At 44.5% G+C, this 21,700-nt stretch overlaps 1 protein-coding gene across 1 annotated transcript; it reads left to right on the top strand.

Annotated features, from left to right (window-relative positions):
- Nucleotides 1-2,529: 2,529 nt before the first annotated feature.
- LOC138788293 (E3 ubiquitin/ISG15 ligase TRIM25-like) lies at nucleotides 2,530-5,996 on the top strand. The gene has a single exon (XM_069966038.1). It carries the CDS (start codon nucleotides 2,826-2,828, stop codon nucleotides 4,674-4,676), a length of 1,851 nt encoding a protein of 616 aa, XP_069822139.1. The 5' UTR covers nucleotides 2,530-2,825; the 3' UTR covers nucleotides 4,677-5,996.
- The last annotated feature ends 15,704 nt before the right edge of the window (nucleotides 5,997-21,700 follow it).

The raw sequence follows: 21,700 nt of genomic DNA, 5'->3' as shown, positions 1-21,700 counted from the left end.
GTTTCAGAATACCAACCTACTACTGAGGAAGAGCGAATCCTACAGGGTCCACACCTTACAGACTTTAGCCCTACTGGGCCTTAACCGTGATTATGAAGTGTTTGCTTGTTAACTTTGACAGATTTTTCAGTATCGATTCCTTGTAATGATTCTCTGTATTGACGCCTTCTTGTCTTTCTCCTCTTTCTCTTCTCCCTTCTTTTCTCCCCCTTCCCCCCCCGTCTACCCCTGCAAAATACCTGCAGTGAAGCCTGGTAATGCTGATCATAATGCAAAGTCAAGGCATTCAATTTACACAAAATTATAGAGCCACATGATCAACAAACGTCCTACCATCTAAACAACAAAATAAACCAAAAATTGTGTCGCACACCTTTAGTAAATATGTTGGAACGCAAAACCAACAGGAGAAATAGACAAAAACCTGACAATTTGCTGCCGGGAACACGTTAGTAAATCAGGCACATTGTGTACAAATGGAAAAAAAATCCAGACCATAACTAGTCCCCCAAAAAATGGTTGCCCAAGGATGATGACAAGAGCAAGTTGTATAAGAGACGGGGAGGTCAAAAAGGAACCCAAAGTAACTGTTAGGATAGGGACAGGGAGACACAAGGACAGGTGAGCCCTGAAGCTGGCACCCGCTCCGCTGCCCCTACCTGCTTGGCTCAGATGCCCTAGGTGGCAAACGGACAACTGGACGGCAGTCCCTAATCTACTAAAGTGCAACACTAAACGAAACAAGACAGACAAAACACAATGAGAGCAAGGTCAGGAATCCGGGTCAGTAACCGTCGAGCAGTGCAGTACAAAACGTGTCCAAGGGGTAGTCGATAAGTCAGAAGCCAGAAGTCAAGTTACCAGAAATACAAAGCAGGGAAAACACTTGATCCAGATACACTAGCGAACTAGGCACTTTCACAGGCAGGGGGTGGAAGACAGAGGAGGATACTTATGCAACCTGTAGTCCCATCCCCCAGGAGTGATAGGGGCTGAGGCTCCAGGTCCTGACAGCTGACTGGTGTGTCAGCTGTCAATCAACAATCAGTGAAACCTACTACAGCTTATGCTGATCAGCCAGGGGAGAGCACCCTGGCCACTGCTTCAACAAGGAGTAGCAGAGCAGAGTTAGTGAAAAACATGCACAGCAGACCGGCTGCTATGGACGCCGTCGTCGCGCCCCCAGCAACCGGCCTGAGCGGTTATTCCTGGTCCTAACAGTAACATGTAAAAAACTAAAGGCCTTTCTACTATTAGCCAATGTTAGTGTTTATGAGTCCATCATCAGGACACCACTGAACAACAATGGTGCGCATGGTAAGATTGCGAGGAGTACAATGCTGCTCTCCAAAAAGAACATTGCTTCCCATCTGCAGTTAGCTGGACAAGCCAGAAGGCTATTAGAACAATATATTGTGGTCAGATAAGACCAAATGAAAGGTTTTTGGTTTGAATGAGAAGAGCTATGTTTGGAGAAAGGAAAACCTTGCATTCCAGTACAAAATATATGAGACTATGGGGGAGGGCTGGCTACTATATAAGAGACTATGGGGGAGGGCTGGCTACTATATGAGACTATGGGGGAGGGCTGGCGACTATATGAGACTATGGGGGAGGGCTGGCTACTATATGAGACTATTGGGGAGGGCTGGCTACTATATAAGAGACTATGAGGGAGGGCTGGCTACTATATGAGACTATGGGGGAGGGCTGGCTACTATATGAGACTATTGGGGAGGGCTGGCTACTATATAAGAGACTATGAGGGAGGGCTGGCTACTATATGAGACTATGGGGGAGGGCTGGCTACTATATAAGAGACTATGGGGGAGGGCTGGCTACTATATGAGACTATGGGGGAGGGCTGGCTACTATATAAGAGACTATGGGGGAGGGCTGGCTACTATATGAGACTATGGGGGCGGGCTGGCTACTATATAAGAGACTATGGGGGAGGGCTGGCTACTATATGAGACTATTGGGGAGGGCTGGCTACTATATAAGAGACTATGGGGGAGGGCTGGCTACTATATGAGACTATGGGGGAGGGCTGGCTACTATATGAGACTATGGGGGAGGGCTGGCTACTATATGAGACTATTGGGGAGGGCTGGCTACTATATAAGAGACTATGAGGGAGGGCTGGCTACTATATGAGACTATGGGGGAGGGCTGGCTACTATATAAGAGACTATGGGGGAGGGCTGGCTACTATATGAGACTATGGGGGAGGGCTGGCTACTATATGAGACTATGGGGAGGGCTGGCTATTATAAGTCATGTCATTTATCATCGTGCACAGCGCTGGGAGACGCACATCCCAGATAGTGGCAGGAATGCCGCATGCTGATCTGACAATGTCAGGACAGCGGCATTCATACTTCAAAAATGATCAAGGTTGGCCCACAACTTTGTCCAATTTTTAAATTTGGCCCACTATATATTTGAGTTTGACACCCCTGCTCCAGATGGTATAGGCCAGATTAAAAAAAGGAATGATTCCAATCAAAAAAAAGATGTCACCTGTGAGTCACCAGATACACACTAATTAATGGTCTGTATTGCCCCACTTAGAGAAAACAGTGGCCAGGTCCTAAGCTGAACTATTTCATCAGGGCCCATGTGCCAATAGCTATGCCCCTTGGGGCCGAGTATAAATGTGAAGTTCCCTTCACTATAGCTGTAGGCTAAAGACAAGACTTCCTATTTTGCTGTAACTTTAGGGTTAATTACCTGCTCTCAGTTGCAGGTTGTGCAATAATGTGTGCAGGTACACGCCCTATAAACTACACCCTAAAGCTTCAGTTCTTGTAAATCTGGAAGCCATGGCATCTGCTAATCTGAGAGACGAGCTGCTCTGCTCCATCTGCCTAAACACTTTTACAGATCCTTTAACCCTGAGATGTGGACACAACTTCTGCCGGGGATGTATTGATCAAGTCCTGAATATGCAGGATGGGTCTGGAGTTTATTTCTGTCCTGAATGTAGAGAAGAGTTTCCGGAGCGGCCTACACTGCAGAGGAACATAACTCTACGTAATGTAGCAGAACGTCTCCGGTCTACTCAGCCCCATGAGGAGGAGATCACCGGGATCTGCTGCACTTACTGTATTCACTCTCCTGTACCTGCTGTGAGATCCTGTCTGCTGTGTGAGGCTTCTCTGTGTGATAATCACCTGAGATATCACAGCAAGTCCCCAGAACACGTCCTGACCGATCCCAGCACTTCCCTGGAGAAGAGGAAATGTTCTGTTCATAAGAAGGTCCTGGAATATTACTGCACTGAGGACACTGCTTGTATCTGTGTATACTGCTTAGTAGAAGAACATTTTGGACACCGGGTGGAGAAGCTGGATGAGGCCTCCGAGAGGCGAAAGAATAAACTGACAAATGTTCTTCAAAAAAAGGTCACAGAGAGAAAGAAGACTGAGGAAAGAGTCCGGAGTGTGGAGGAGCACTGGAGAAAAGCTCAAGAGAAAGCATCTGGAGAAGCCGAGAGAGTCACTGCCCTGTTTATAGACATCAGGAGACGGCTGGACGACCTGGAGAAGAAGGTCCTGAGCGAGATCTCCAGGCAGGAGGAGCAGCTGTCACTGTCACTGTCTGATGTCATCCAGAAGCTGGAGATAAAGAAGAGCGAGATGACTAGGAAGATAAAGCACATTGAGGAGCTGTGTAACATGGCGGATCCACTGACTGTCTTACAGGATCCAGACACAGGTGACTTGTGTGATCCTGAGGAGAAGGGAGGTGATGAGGACACAGGGAGACATGATAAGACACATGATGTAAATGTGGATGTAATTAAAGGGATCATACATGCTGGTACCCTTAATATAATGACATATCTACACATTATGTCAGCAATGAAGACACAACCCCCGGATGTCCAATCTGGGGGTGCTGGAGGAATGGTAATGACAGTTAGCGGAAGGCAAAAGCAGCTGGAGCTTATTTCTAGAATCATCCAGAATCTTGAAAAAAAGAAACACGAGCTGTCCAGGACGACGAGTCCCCCACAAGCGTCACCTGTGTCAGCTACAGAATATGGGGGCGATGGTGTAATAGTTAGGACTGGGGGTGCTGAGGGGAAAGGAGCGATCTATGCGGAGGGTCCTGTAGACATCTTACTGGATGTAAACACAGCGGCTAATAATCTCCTTATATCAGACGACCACAAAACTGCAACCTGGACAAAAACAAGACAGAATCGTCCAGAAACAACTAGGAGATTTGAGAGTTATCAGGTGATGAGCATAGGAAGAGTATCCTCAGGGCAACATTACTGGGATGTGGAGATCAGAGGATCAAGGAGGTGGAGGGTGGGGATGTGTTATCCCAGTATATACAGGAGAGGAGATCAGTCACACATTGGAGGTAGTAATAAGTCTTGGTGTTTGTGTAGAGACCATGGGTTGTTTTCTATGTTTTATAATAATTATTCAGTGACACATGGTGGTAATTGGATTCAGTTAAGTCAGCAGATTTCCACTGATAGGGTCAGGATATATCTGGATTATGAGGCCGGGAAGCTTTCCTTTTATGAGCTGTGTGACCCTATCAGACACATATACACCTGCACGGCCACCTTCACCGAGCCGCTTCATGCTGCCTTATATGTAGGGAATGGCTTTATGAAGATATCCGGGAGGAGCAGAATTAGATATGTAAGATAAGTGAGCCGAGGAGACGGCATTGGGAAGAGCCTCACCAAGGATCTACATTGGTACCTCTGTTCTCAAACTTAATTGAGAGGGTAGTTAATTCAGGAGGGTAGTTTGAGAACCAAGAAGTTTGCGAACCGAGCAGTGTTTTCTCATATGAAATAATGTAAATGTGTTAACTACAATACTCATTTATTACCCTGTGCCCAGTTTAATCCCTACAGGACAGTACAGAACAGCACTATACTGTACAGTACATTTTAAACAAAAAATGTTTAACAATCCTTATACAGTACTGTACTGTATGTGAAGCCTTACCAGTGCTAAACTCACCAGGTACAACCCACCATCGACCCTTTACAAAAACGTTCTGATACCAAGCAAAGGTCCATTTCCAAATGTTACTTCTGGGTAAATTTTTGTTTGAGAACTGAACTGTTTGTTTGAAAACCAAAATATTGTTCGAGAACTGAACTGTTTGAGTTTAGAGCAGTTTGAGAACCGAGGTACTGTTGTACTTCTCTTTCATAGGGTTTTGGCTTGAGCTCTTCCTGTCACATCTGTATCAGGATTATGAACTTTCACACATTTCAGTGTAGGGTAATCACTTGTTTGTGTCTCCTCCTCTCCACTGATCCCTGGCACTATTCTGCATCGAAGTTGAGCTACAGATGGTTTCAAGTCGTCAGAGTTTTTCTGACTTACGTAGGGGGTGCATTACATGAATAAGTATTACTACTTAGGGGGTTGAGAAATTATTGTTTATTTGAGAGTCTGGAGGAGAAAAAACAAAAGTAAAAACTTATACATGTAAGTGCCCCAAAATCACACTGCGTGAACTCAACTTAAACTAGGGTTGATAGGGTTTTATTACAGCCATATAATAGTAATTTCAGACAATAGGAGGCAATTAGCAAGATTATAGGGGGTGGGGCTTCTTAGAAGTGGGTGTGGCCTTCTATGGTTTTATGCCATAATTTATGCCAGAAAATTGGTGTAAATTATAGCAGAAATGTATACCAGCCGGTATCCTTTGTAGCTCACATAGTGAGCCAAGTATAGCATGCATTTCTTAATATCTCCACTGCATCATATATTTCACAATTTTTTTCCATACTTCTCATACTATATTTTCCCATTCATTTCACTCGCTGTAGGATCCACTTCCATAAGGTTTGTGCCTGATATTGTTTGTAGTTTTGCCAAAAAATAATAAATAAATAAATAAAAACTAATTCCACTGCCACAATTTAATATTTGCTGGATGTTGAGTGAAATATGAACTTAATGATCATTATTAATATAAATGGTGATTTGTAACTAATAAATATTCAATTCTGTAACAATTGTCATGTAGTAATGAACATTTTTATGTGATTTTCTTAAAATAAAATTCTCCATTTTTACATGCTATGTTATTCACCAATTTATGCCCTTATTAAACTGGGATGATTATTGCCCGAACAAGTGTTAGTGCCAAAGATCCACCGAAAGACAAGCAAACATTTGTTCATTAGCTGATCATTTTGACCTGTCAAAAAATTGTCGACCGTCGTGTAATAGTCGATGTGTGTGTGGCCAATGGCTGATGACAGCAAAGAGCTGTACAGATGATCCAGCAATCGTTCATCCCTCGCTGCCTGCTGCTAGAGCCATCTAATAAGCTCAATAAACAAGCGCCAAACTCAGACTACAGGGCAGCTCATGCGATCTAATGTGTATAGTTCAAAGTTCTTGCAGAAGACACAGGTATACAAGTTTTTTTGACCCATTTTGAGCTGGCAAAGGGATGAGAGCGAGGATCAATGACCTTATAGTTACCATACATGAGCACTTCACACAATAGGGGCCCAATTGTAAACCCCAAAGTACAGCTGAGTGGGTGAGGTCTAAAGGTCCCTATATACTTTCGACTTTAGTCGGCTGACCCCGCCATTTTTCAGAACAAGTGTATGGGGACCTTTACAGAGAGGTTGACAATTATATAACAAATTAGTAACAGTCTCTTCAATGGGCTTTATTTTCAGAACTAGAGATGAGTGAATCTACAGTAGGAACGAAGCGAAGGGCTTCGAAGTCTGCTCCGCTGGGTGACGCTCCTCTCCAGGTGCTGAAAAAAAGTTCTATCCAGTCCTGGGAAACGGGGAGAAATTTCCCAGTAATGGATCCATCTTTTCCCAACACCTGGGGAGGAGCGGCACGGAGCGGAGAAGACTTCAAAGCCTGCAGCTCACAGTGCTTTGCTTCGTTCCCACTGTAGGTTCACTCATCTCTATTCAGAACCCTCTCTTGCATTGGGGTGAGGAAGTGGGGTGCTCAACACTTCCAAGATGGAGGACTTTCATAGTATGCGATTCTATCAATTTTTTCTAATATTTCCCCACACTGTGAATATCGCTGCTTTGCCATCACTGCTAGCATACTGCTGACTCACAGTTTCCTATATGGCACAGCTGTGACATCTCTAGACTATCAATTGTGTGGGCATTGTTTCTGGGCATCTAGTTTCCAGCCCATGAAGAAGGTACCCACACTAAAGTATACAGTGGGTACAGCATGTCTGCCGCAACTCCAAATTAAAGGGACACTAGCAGGCCAGACCCTGTGATTTTTCATCAGACATATTTCAAATGCAAACAGGACACAAAACCTACAGGAATAAAACATCTCACAACATTATTTAAGGTAATAAAACAGTTCTAAGCTTAGAGGGTGTCACACCTCTGTAGACCCAGACAGAGGAGTAATGATCTGGACCCATCTCTGCCTTCCAGTGAAATAATTGCCCTAATTTTAAAAACGATTATTTGCCATTAAATAGCGTCCATCCACTAAATTTCAACAATGTGTGAACAAGCACTCCTGATTTTGGTTAAAAAATATTGAGCCAAAATACTGTGTGTGAATATAGTCTAAAGGTGCCTTCACACGTACGGCATCGCAGCAGATTTCACGCTGCGAGTTCCACTGCGATTCTCACATGTAAAGCCATAGAAAAGAGTATGTAAAGACCCTTCCTATTTAACCCACCGCTGCCGGGCTAGTGGGAAGGGGCTTTACATTCTCGCAGCGGAATGAAAATCCAGTGTGAAACTGTGGAGCCATAGACAAAGACACTACAGATAGTAAAATCCACTGCCAACACAGTACATGTGAACGTACCCCAGGGCTGCATCTGCCATGAGGCGAAGTGAAGACTTTGCCTCAGGCGGCAGACTACACAGCCCTTGAGGGGGGCGGCACCAGCCTCCCCTGCATTGTGAGCCTCCATGTTTACATCACATGGATGAACACTCACTGTGCAGGGACTGGTTGTGCTGTGAGCACTGACGCCCGACCCCATTACAATAGCCAGGAGGAGGAGGAAGAAATCTGCAGCACAAGGCACAGTATACAGGGGTTTACTGGGTAGTCTCGGCCCCCCACATGAATAAGCTCCACCCACACACTGCCCAGCAACATAGAGGAGAGAAGAGGAGGACTATGTAAGTGACTCTGTGTAGTACAGCATTGTGTGTATGTGTATATACAGTATGTGCCTGTGTGTGTGTGTGTGACTGTATGTGTATATGTGCTTGAGTGTGTGTGTATGTTACTGTATGTGTATATATGTGACTGTATGTATATATGTGTACCTGATTGTGGATGTGTCTGTGTATATGTACTTGTATGTATCTTTCTATATGTATGTTCAAGTCTGTATGTGTATATGTGACTGTATCTATGTGTGTGTGTGTGTGTGTGTGTGTGTGTGTGCGTGTGTTTCTGAGTGGGTATATATGTTCCTGGCTGTATGTACATATGTGACTTTATGTGTCTCTATGTATGTATGTGCCTGGGTGTATATACTGTATGTGTGTGCTTGTGTATATATATATATATATATATAGTATACTGTATATGTGTGAATATATATCTGTATAGAAAAAGAAAATGCCCAAAAAGCCATATCCCCCATGTATGTGATTTTTGTTCGGTATGGTGGTATCATTAGGCGGTGGTAATATGTGGTGAGGATTTGGCAATCAGATTTGCCTCTTGTATAGCGTTGTTATTGGCCTTTATATACTGGGTTGTATGCTTTAACAATAGGATGATACCCAGCACAGTGTGGCGGTAATACAAGTTCATGGTGTGGTGGTATTATTTGTTCTTTATATCACATATCTCTCAGTCAGCCAGGGCCGTATTTACCACTAGGCACCCGTGGTCCGGTGCTTAGGGCAGCACCTAACAGGGGGGCAGCACCAGGGAGCAGAAGGACAGATAAAACTATTTTTTTTGTTTCCCTCCTCCCGTTCAGACTTCCCAGTAAATCTGGTGTCTTTTCCAGGGGGTGGGGGGTATGGTGGTATTGGTCAGGTCTGGTATCGCCAATAGGTGCTTGAAGATGGTGCGTCTTCACCTTTAGTGGTCATATTTTTTGTACACTATATAGACCATACACTTTGCTGGTACCGTTGTACATGCAGCAGATTTAAAATGCATTTGTTTTGGTGCCGAAATACCGTACTGTAGATCTGTAGCAGGGCCACAACGTCTTCAGAGGATCTGGTCCACTTACTTATCATCTTTAGTGTGGGAGGGGGGCGCCATGTCAGTTCTCACCTCAGGCGGCAGAAAAGCTAGAATCAGGTATTCCAACATCACCTTAAAAAATCCTGCAATAGCATATAGCATTGCTGCCCCTTCTTTAAAACCACCAAAAATGTGTGCGCCGGGTCTCCTCCTATGTCAGGTATTCTCTGTGCTTCTGGTTTGAGGAGTTGCTCAGTGCTACAATTACTAAAATGCACTGTGATACCTTCTTGGCCAGTGATGAACAACCTGCGGCACTACAGTTGTTGGGAAACTACAATTCCCATCATGCCATCAAGATGGGTATTATAACTTACAGAGAGGTGCAGTCACACAGCATTCAATAAGATTTCACATATTAGGGCTGCCCCATTGCAGTGAAGGTATATTCCTTACTGCCCCCTACAGGTAGCTGTGTGGAAGGAGTAATATGAAAAAACTTGTGAGGTAACCTATCGGCTGTAGATAAAGAAGGGAACAATAGCTCCTCATATGCTCTGGGACTATCATCACCTCACAGATTATTCATCTATTTAAGGAGGAGATGCGAATGGAGGTACACTATAAAGCTATGTTCACACTACGTAAAAAACGTGGCCGAATGTCATAACAACGGCCGTATTTGCGCAAACAGCCGTAGAGATGAATGGGAAAATCTCCTCACTGCAAACACAGGTGATATAATTAGCTGCAGCAGACACGGCAGTTGGAGCCTTAGCAACCAATAGGATTACTGCTTTCATTTCCACAGGGAGCAATGGTTGCTAGGGAAGCTGCCTCACAACATCCACAGTAATAACTGGTAGACCCCCTACTCCATCTATACAGGACATGTATATACAGGGCCCCCTACTCCATCTATACAGTACATGTATACAGGGCCCCCTACTCCATCTATACAGTACATGTATATACAGGACCCCCTACTCCATCTATACAGTACATGTATATACAGGGCCCCCTACTCCATCTATACAGTACATGTATATACAGGACCCCCTACTCCATCTATACAGTACATGTATATACAGGACCCCCTACTCCATCTATACAGTACATGTATATACAGGACCCCCTACTCCATCTATACAGTACATGTATACAGGGCCCCCTACTCCATCTATATAGTACATGTATATACAGGACCCCCTACTCATCTATACAGTATATGTATATACAGGACCCCCTACTCATCTATACAGTATATGTATATACAGGACCCCCTACTCCATCTATACAGTACATGTATATACAGGACCCCCTACTCCATCTATACAGTACATGTATATACAGGACCCCCTACTCCATCTATACAGTACATGTATATACAGGATCCCCTACTCCATCTATACAGTACATGTATACAGGACCTCCTACTCCAACTATACAGTACATGTATATACAGGAGCCCCTACTCCATCCATACAGTACATGTATATACAGGACCCCCTACTCCATCTATACAGTACATGTATATACAGGATCCCCTACTCCATCTATACAGTACATGTATACAGGACCTCCTACTCCAACTATACAGTACATGTATATACAGGAGCCCCTACTCCATCCATACAGTACATGTATATACAGGGCCCCCTACTCCATCTATACAGTACATGTATATACAGGACCCCCTACTCCATCTATACAGTACATGTATATACAGGACCCCCTACTCCATCTATACAGTACATGTATATACAGGGCCCCCTACTCCATCTATACAGTACATGTATATACAGGACCCCCTACTCCATCTATACAGTATATGTATATACAGGACCTCCTACTCCAACTATACAGTACATGTATATACAGGACCCCCTACTCCATCTATACAGTACATGTATATACAGGACCCCCTACTCCATCTATACAGTACATGTATATACAGGACCCCCTACTCCATCTATACAGTACATGTATACAGGACCCCCTACTCCATCTATACAGTACATGTATATACAGGACCCCCTACTCCATCTATACAGTACATGTATATACAGGACCCCCTACTCCATCTATACAGTACATGTATACAGGACCCCCTACTCCATCTATACAGTACATGTATATACAGGGCCCCCTACTCCATCTATACAGTACATGTATGTACAGGACCCCCTACTCCAACTATACAGTACATGTATACAGGGCCCCCTACTCCATCTATACAGTACATGTATACAGGAGCCCCTACTCCATCTATACAGTACATGTATACAGGACCCCCTACTCCATCTATACAGTACATGTATACATGACCCCCTACTCCATCTATACATTACATGTATATACAGGACCCCCTACTCCCTCTATACAGTACATGTATATACAGGGGCCCCTACTCCCTCTATACAGTACATGTATATACAGGACCCCCTACTCCATCTATACAGTACATGTATATACAGGACCCCCTACTCCATCTATACAGTATATGTATATACAGGACCTCCTACTCCAACTATACAGTACATGTATATACAGGACCCCCTACTCCATCTATACAGTATATGTATATACAGGACCCCCTCCTCCATCTATACAGTACATGTATATACAGGACCCCCTACTCCATCTATACAGTACATGCATATACAGGGCCCCCTACTCCATCTATACAGTACATGTATATACAGGACCCCCTACTCCATCTATACAGTACATGTATACAGGACCCCCTACTCCATCTATACAGTACATGTATATACAGGACCCCCTACTCCATCTATACAGTACATGTATATACAGGACCCCCTACTCCATCTATACAGTACATGTATACAGGACCCCCTACTCCATCTATACAGTACATGTATATACAAGGCCCCCTACTCCATCTATACAGTACATGTATATACAGGACCCCCTACTCCAACTATACAGTACATGTATACAGGGCCCCCTACTCCATCTATACAGTACATGTATACAGGAGCCCCTACTCCATCTATACAGTACATGTATACAGGACCCCCTACTCCATCTATACAGTACATGTATACAGGACCCCCTACTCCATCTATACATTACATGTATATACAGGACCCCCTACTCCCTCTATACAGTACATGTATATACAGGGGCCCCTACTCCCTCTATACAGTACATGTATATACAGGACCCCCTACTCCATCTATACAGTACAGGTATACAGGACCCCCTACTCCATCTATACAGTACATGTATACAGGACCCCCTACTCCATCTATACAGTACATGTATATACAGGACCCCCTACTCCCTCTATACAGTACATGTATATACAGGGCCCCCTACTCCATCTATACAGTACATGTATACAGGAGCCCCTACTCCATCTATACAGTACATGTATACAGGACCCCCTACTCCATCTATACAGTACATGTATACAGGACCCCCTACTCCATCTATACAGTACATGTATATACAGGACCCCCTACTCCCTCTATACAGTACATGTATATACAGGGGCCCCTACTCCCTCTATACAGTACATGTATATACAGGACCCCCTACTCCATCTATACAGTACATGTATACAGGACCCCCTACTCCATCTATACAGTACATGTATACAGGACCCCCTACTCCATCTATACAGTACATGTATATACAGGACCCCCTACTCCCTCTATACAGTACATGTATATACAGGGCCCCCTACTCCCTCTATACAGTACATGTATATACAGGACCCCCTACTCCATCTATACAGTACATATATATATACAGGGCCCCCTACTCCATCTATACAGTACATATATATACAGGGCCCCCTACTCCATCTATACAGTACATGTATATACAGGACCCCCTACTCCCTCTATACAGTACATGTATATACAGGGCACTACAGGTATACCAAACTGTGACTGGGTAACACCATACCTCCCAACTTTTGCAAAGAGCAAAGAGAGACATGTGTGCCGCGGTCCCCATAGCCACGCCCCCATAGCAGCCCTCCATAGCCACGCCCCCATAGCAACCCTCCATAGCCACTCCCCTACAGTCACCACATGCTGCTGACTGAATAGTGCCCTATACAGTATCCAATCCCCCCCAAAATGCCCTATATAGTATCCAATCCCCCATTATAGTGCCACACATAGTATCCAATCCCCCAATAGTGCCCCACATAGTAGCCAATGCCCCATATAGTGCCCCACATAGTAGCCAATGCCCCCATATAGTGCCCCACATAGTAGCCTATGCCCCCATATAGTGCCCCACATAGTAGCCAATCCCCATATAGTGCCCACATAGTAGCCAATGCCCCCATATATGCCCCACATAGTAGCCAATCCCCCATATAGTTCCCACATAGTAGCCAATGCCCCCATATAGTGCCCCACATAGTAGCCAATGCCCCCATATAGTGCCCCACATAGTAGCCAATGCCCCCAAATATGCCCCACATAGTAGCCAATGCCCCTCATAGTAGCCAATCCCCCATATAGTGCCCCACATAGTAGCCAATGCCCCCATATATGCCCCACATAGTAGCCAATGCCCCCATATATGCCCCACTTAGTAGCCAATCCCCCCATATAGTGCCCCACATAGTAACCAATGCCCCCATATATTCCCCACATAGTAGCCAATGCCCCCATATATGCCCCACATAGTAGCCAATCCCCCCATATAGTGCCCCACATAGTAGCCAATGCCCCCATATATGCCCCACATAGTAGCCAATGCCCCCATATATGCCCCACATAGTAGCCAATCCCCCCATATAGTGCCCCACATAGTAGCCAATGCCCCCATATATGCCCCACATAGTAGCCAATGCCCCTATAGTGCCCCACATAGTAGCCAATGCCCCCATATATGCCCCACATAGTAGCCAATCCCCATATAGTGTGGCCCCAGATAAAAAAACAAACCAGAAACTCACCTGTCCTCTAGTCCCAGCAGCTCCTCTCCCAGCAGAGCGCGCACTCCCGTCATCCTCCGGGGCGGGCAGCGGGGTACAGAGTCACTGACTGTGCCGGAAGTGATTCATTATAGAGGCTGCAGGTCACTTCCGGTACAGTCAGTGTCTGTATACCCCACTGCCCGCCCCGGAGGATGACGGGAGTGCGCGCTCTGCCAGGAGAGGAGCTGCTGGGACCGGCGGACAGGTGAGTTACTGGTTTATTGTTTTTTTCGCTGGGGCCACATATAATGCGGGACACGGGGGGCCGTTCCGGGACCATGGGACAGCACCCCGAAAACGGGACTGTCCCGCGGAATCCGGGACAGTTGGGAGGTATGGGTAACACTGCCACACCAGACCTGACCAATACCACCATACTGTGACTGGATAACACTGTCATATCAGACCTGACCAATACCGCCATACTGTGAATGGATAACACCACCACACAGGCCTGACCAATACCGCCATACTGTGCTGGATAACACTGTCATACCAGACCTGACCAATACCGCCATACTGTGACTGGATAACACTGCCATACCAGACCTGACCAATACCGCCATACTGTGCTGGATAACACCGCCACACCAGACCTGACCAATACCGCCATACTGTGACTGGATAACACCATCATATCAGACCTGACCAATACTGCCATACTGTAACTGGATAACACCGCTATACCAGACCTGACCAATACCACCATACTGTGACTGGGTAACATCGCCATACCAGACCTGACCAATACCACCATACCGTGACTGGATAACACCGCCACACCAGACCTGACCAATACCGCCATACTGTGACTGGATAACACCGCCATACCAGACATGACCAATACCGACACACTGTGACTGAATAACACTGCCATATGGGTAAATACAACCCTGCAGGTATACAGGACACTACAGGTATACAGGACCCCAAAACTATACACTACAGGTGCACGGGACCTCCACAAAACTATATACTACAGGTATACAGGACCCCAAACTTTACACTACAGGTATAAAGGACCCCAAAACTATACACTACAGGTATACAGGACCTCCACCAACTATATACTTCAGGTATACAGGACCTCCACCAACTATACACTACAGGTATACAGGACCCCAAAACTATACACTATAGGTATACAGGAACTCCACCAACTATATACTACAGGTATATAGGACCCCAAACTATACACTACAGGTATACAGGACCTACACCAACTATATAATACAGGTATACAGCACCTTCACCAACTCTATACTACAAGTATACAGGACCCCAAATATACTACAGGTATACAGGAACTCCACCAGCTATATACTACAGGTATATAGGACTATACAAACTATACACTACAGGTATACAGGACCTCCATCAACTCTATACTATAGTTATACAGGACCCTCAAACTATTCACTACAGGTATACAGGACCCCCGAACTATACATTACAGGTATACAGCACCAACTATATACTACAGGTATACAGGACCCCCGAACTATACAGTAGAGGTATACAGGACCTTCACCAACTGTACACTGCAGGTATACAGGACCTCCCTCAACTATACACTACAGGTATACAGCCCCCCCCCAACTACACACTACAGGTATACAGGACCCCCCCCAACTATACACTATAGGTATACAGCCCCCCCCAACTGTGCACTACAGATATGCGAGACCCCTAAAAACTATACATTGTGGGTATACAGAACCCCTCCAACTATGCACTACAGGTATACACTAATTCCACTGATTAACTCAGATGAAACAATACCTTTAGCTTGGCCTCCTGGGCACCTTAGAACAAATCTAATTAACACACTGACACTTTATACCCGGGCAGCGCCGGGTACATTTTCTAGTATATATATATATATATATATATATATATACACACACACACACACACACACACCACCATGCTAGCCATGATTTACCTCACAAGCCTGGTCTGTATAGTCATGACTCCAGTGTACACACTATGAGGGAGATTTATGGCACTTTCTTATCATAAGAGTTTCTCTGTTGCCCATAGCAACCAATCACAGCCAAGCTTTCGCTTCTCATATTTCTCTGGTAAAATGAAAGCTGAGCTGTGATTGGTTGTTATGGGAATCTTACTATAAGACAGCGCCATAAATCTCCTCCTATATACCTGATATCATGGATACAGGTGACTAATAACTGTGATATACAAGACAATGGAAGTGCTTACCTCACGGTTAGAGAGGAACCTCTCTCAGCAATGGTGTCTGACTAGAATTACAGTTTTCCCAGGATATTAGAAGAAGGAATGACAAGAAATATAAATTCTCTCTCATACTGACCACTTGTGGTCATTTTGGGAAAGAGATGGTGCAATTGTGTGGTGAAAATCTACAGAATCTGCTGCTGTATCTGGGAGCACATCCGCCTGGAACACTCTGAGGAAAATACCTGACTGGGCGGAGCTTCATATGAGGGAAAGGCCTGCCCCCTGCCAAGACCTTGTCTGAGGGGAAGCTCCGCCCTCAAGAACTTGTCTGAGGGGAAGCTCCGCCCCAACCAAGAGCTTGACTGAAGAGAAGCCCCGCCCCATGACTTTACTTGAAGCAGTAACTGCATGCACTGTAGGGTCTGTTCACACATACTATACATGCTGAGGATTTTCTGACAGTAAGTCAATGATCACATCTGCAGCAATTATGGTACGTGTAAAGATACACACTGCAAACCCCCCATGTGGCCAAAACCATGCCCCCAAGTGGTTACCAACAGCCGTGTGATGCTGCCGATAATCCTGCCTATAGGTGAAAGACACTGTGGTGTGGTTCAGCCTGCGTATTAGGGTATTTTACATGTACTGCTAAAACCTCTGTGTAATAGTCCTTTAAACACCCGGGTACCTGTTGTACCAGTGGCTGAAGAAGAAAGTCGATGAGGACAATCGTTAAGTCATAAATCCTGTAAAGACTGGCTCCATGCTTACTATGGTTGTACTGCAGTTTCCTATGGCAGGATGCAGGTCTGAACAGAGCTTTGATGTAATAGTGATGAATACTGGTCCCAGCTGAAACGTCCAGGGTCCTCAGGTACAAGTGGATCCTTCAGACAGGGGTGCAGTGGCTACTTAGTTCACAGGAACAATAGAGATTGTCCCTAAGGTCCTAGGTAGGCCTCTATAACACTAGCGCTGGATACAATCTCTGAAATATGACTCTATGGGAGACCCTAAACTCCATGCGAGACCCTGAGTTATAGCAAAGTTGGCCATGTATAGGTAACTAATTATTTAAAGGGGTTATCCAGCGCTACAAAAACATGGCCACTTTCCCCCTACTATTGTCTCCAGCTTGGGTGGGGTTTTGAAACTCAGTTCCATTGAAGTAAATGGAGCTTAATTGCAAACTGCACCCGAACTGGAGACAACAGTAGGGGGAAAAGTGGCCATGTTTTTGTAGCGCTGGATAACCCCTTTAAAAAAAAAAAACTCCACCCCCCCTTCTTTCTGTAGAAACTTCTGTAATTTTCTGGAACTCCTTAACACTACCACTAGATGGCAGCAAAGTATATTGTAGCCAAACACATTGCAAAGAAACTGCAATGATTGGAATCATGTTTAACATTTTGTAGCATGGCGATAAGGTAGACTGAGGGTACAAACACACACACCGTATACGCAGCAGATCTGCAGCAGATTTGATGGTGCAGATTTGATGCTGTGTTCAGTTATTTATATCTAATCTTCTGCGCATTTGCTGCATATTTGCTGTGTATTTGCTGCGTATCGCAGTTCTCAAATCGTCGTTGATCGTCGTTGATCGTTCGCAAAAGTCGTTCGCCATTTAACCAATGTGTGAGATAGGCTTAAGCGATCGCAAAACAAATTTTCCGTACGATATAGCGTACCGTCTAAACGCTGATCGTTATGAAAAAAAAAAATCGTTACTCCGACATCGTTAATTGTACGATCGGGCGAATTATCGCTCTGTGTAAACGTAGCATTAGGGTACTATTACACAGGCCTATTACAGCCCGATCATTTTAGTAAATAGATGGCCACTTGTTTACTGGGCCTATTAGACGGCCTGATAATCAGGCAGTAAGGGCTGCATGGACATCATTAGCGATGTCCGTGCCTCAACGATTTTAGGTCCAAACCTAAAACACCGATCAGCTGATGATCATTGTCATCGGCTGATTGTTGTCTCTATTATACAGAGCGATAATTAGCCGAATCGGCCGATTATCGTTCCGTGTAATAGGGCCCTTACTCAGGTAGTGCTGCCTCAGACCAAACAGGAAAGCTGTGGGATATACTGCATTATGTCCTACAGTATACGGCAGAGGTACCAAAAGAACCTACATCATATCCTACACAGGAACCTGTCCTAGAAGGCCCTAAACCTCCTGCATGTTTCCTTCCATGAGCTAAACTCATCAGGGGAGAAACAATCTAAAGTGTGGCAACCATTATGTAAAAACAACTCTAGCACTACAACTTAAAGGGGAACTATCAGCAGGTTAAACAAATCTAATCTGCCATTAACCCCTTAAACGGCGCGATCGCGGCGTTTAAGTGTAAGTGACAGGGGGAGTCCCCTGTCACTTACCGATCGGGACCCCCGTAGTATGACTGCGGGGGTCCCGATCGTTGAAACCGACCGCCGGAGGTCTCTCACCTGCCTTCGCGCGGTCCGATCGGCGATCTGCTGCACTAAGCCTGCACAGGCAGGCTCAATGAGCAGATCGCCGATAACACTGATCAATGCTATGCCTATGGCATAGCAATCATCAGTGTAAAAGTCAAAGTAGTGTATGTACAAGTCCCCCAAAGGGACTTCAAATGTGTAAAAAAAAAAAAAGTTCAAAACACTATTACACTACCCCAAAACCCCTCCCCCAATAAAAGTTGAAATAACCCCCCCTATCCCATTATATAAATAAAACATATAAAAATAAATAAATAGATAAACATATAATATACCGTAGCGTGCGTAATTGTCTGATCTATTAAAATATAACAAGCGTCATTGTGATCGGTGAACGGCGTACACGAAAAGAGGGGAAAAAGTGTGTGGATTACCGATTTTATGTTACATTATATATTTTAAAAAATCAATAAAAAGTGATCAAAACGTCCGATCTTCACAAATATGGTATTAATAAAAACTAGAGATCATGGCGGAAAAAATGACACCCCATACAGCCCCGTAGGTGAAAAAATAAAACCGTTATAAGTGTCACAATAGGCCCATTTTATTAATATTTAATTGCCAAAAAAAAGGATTTCATAAAAAAATATATATATAACATTAGAGAATCTGTGTAACCTGCATATGGTTGTGTTCGGACTGACCTATAGAATAATAGTGTCATGTCGCTGTTACCATATACTGCATTACGTAGACACAGGAACCCCCCAAACGTTACCATATTGCATTCTTATTTATGATTTCACCAATTTATATCTTCATAAATAATATATTTGGGATTCCGTCATACATGTTATGGTAAAATGAATGACGCCATTACACAGTACAACTATTCCTGTAACAAATAAGCACTTACATGGCCTGTAGATAGAAAACTGAGAGTGCTAGAGCTCTTAGAAGGGGAGGAGGGAAAAACGGAAACACTAAGATCAAAATTTGCGCGGTCCACTGGGTCATTTTGGGCCTGGTCCTCAAAGGGTTAAGGAGCTGCACTGAACTATGTACAATCCAACACACAGCAGAAATATGTATAAGCATAGTCACATAGTGTGATACTGATCCAGTACACTTACTGCCATCTTGTGGCAGCTCATCAGAATACAGGATCATTCCATTGACAAACATTAACCTCTCCACAGATCAGGAGAGAGCTCCCTGCTGTCACTTAGTGGTTGCAGAGCAGATTGCAGAGGAGCTCATTCCTCAGACACAGTCACCATTTATCCATTTTAGGACTATTCCTAAATATTTCATTAAATTTACAGACTTTTTTTCTAGCTTTAACCACTTCATTACTAGAGGCTTACTTTTTTGGGGTTGCCAATTTCAAAGGGTCATAACTAGAGATGAGCGAACTGGGTTCGGGTTCGAGTCCATCCGAACCCGATCGTTCGGCATTTGATTAGCGGTGGCTGCTGAACTTGGATAAAGTTCTAAGGTTGTCTGGAAAACATGGATACAGCCAATGACTATATCCATGTTTTCCACATAGCTTTAGGGCTTTATCCAACTTCAGCAGCCACCGCTAATCACATGCCGAACGCTCGGGTTCGGATCGACTCCAGCATGCTCCAGGTTCACTCATCTCTAGTCATATCTCTGCATGACGACTTATATTTTGTGGGATAAGTTCTTCTCTTTCGATGACCACAACTAAGGGTATACATAATTTATAATTTTTTTTTTTTAAGGGATTGTCCGGCACAGAGTTATACACACCTCTCTTTGCCACGGCTGCCAGCTGTGCCCTCCCTGTTGTTATTGAGCTCCTGAGCGCCCCCTCATGAAGCTCAGCCATTTCTCATTCACTACATTTCAGGGACCAGGGTTAGGCTGTTTGCCAGTACTCTACATACATACATTGACTTTAATTTCCTTAATTTTCTAGCCAATGGCAGCACAGCACACCCCATATACCTCTCTGCTATGCCGTGACTTAGTGCTCTGTGCTAGGATAATGGTTTACATGTGATGGCATGTGAGGGGAGAAGGTGTTACCATCTTTTGCAAGACGGTAGGAGCAATAAAGAAATAAACAGCAGCAGTGAAGCAAGCAAAGGGTTACTGCTGCTTTCTACCTCCACTGTCCTATTACTGCCCTCTTGTGGCAGCTAAGCAGAATAGCAGAACAACCAAGTGAGACAAAGTACAGTGTAAAAAGAGTAAAAAGTTTTAACGGGGTTATCTAGTATTAGAAAAAGCACAGCGCCACCCCCTGTCCTCAGGCTGTGTGATGAACTGCAATACAGCTCCATTCACTTCAATGGAACTGAACTGCAAAGCCCCACACCCAAACTAAGGACAAGAGTGGCGCTATTTTTGGAAGAAAGCGGCCATGTTTTTCTAAGCCTGGACAACCCCTTTAATTAAAAACTATCTTCTGTTATGGGAATAGCCCTTTATTAATGCAGAGAGCATGCAACTCCATAGCTGACCACTAGATGTCCCTGTTGATTATCTGTTATATATCTGAGACTTTGGCTGTAGATAAAATATACAACCGGGGAGCAAAGGACGCGACCACACCCGACTGGTGCACAGGGATGGAGGCGACACTATCTGCACCGCCCCAATACCTGGTAATAGTTATATATAACTGTAACAAACCCTCAGCTCTGACCAGTCGTCAAAGTCACAGCTACGACCAAAACATAAGGACATAGGGGGTTATTTATGACAAAAGATCATCCTCGTTGCCCATAGCAACCAATCACAGCTCAGCTTTCATTTTACCACAGCCATATTACAAATTATCTGTTGTTACGGGCAACGGAGAGTATAACTATAAGACAATATAATAGTTGGGCAATACAAGCAGAAGGTTCCCATAGCAACCATTCACAGTTC

The sequence above is a fragment of the Dendropsophus ebraccatus genome, chromosome 1, assembly GCF_027789765.1.
Source record: "Dendropsophus ebraccatus isolate aDenEbr1 chromosome 1, aDenEbr1.pat, whole genome shotgun sequence".
Classification (NCBI taxonomy): domain Eukaryota; kingdom Metazoa; phylum Chordata; class Amphibia; order Anura; family Hylidae; genus Dendropsophus; species Dendropsophus ebraccatus.
Note: the sequence above shows the minus strand (reverse complement) of the source record. Positions and strands in the feature narration are given on the sequence as shown.

Excerpts from the sequence above, each read along its gene's own strand:
- LOC138788293 (XM_069966038.1), top strand. The coding sequence starts at position 2,826 with ATGGCATCTGCTAATCTGAGAGACGAGCTGCTCTGCTCCATCTGCCTA.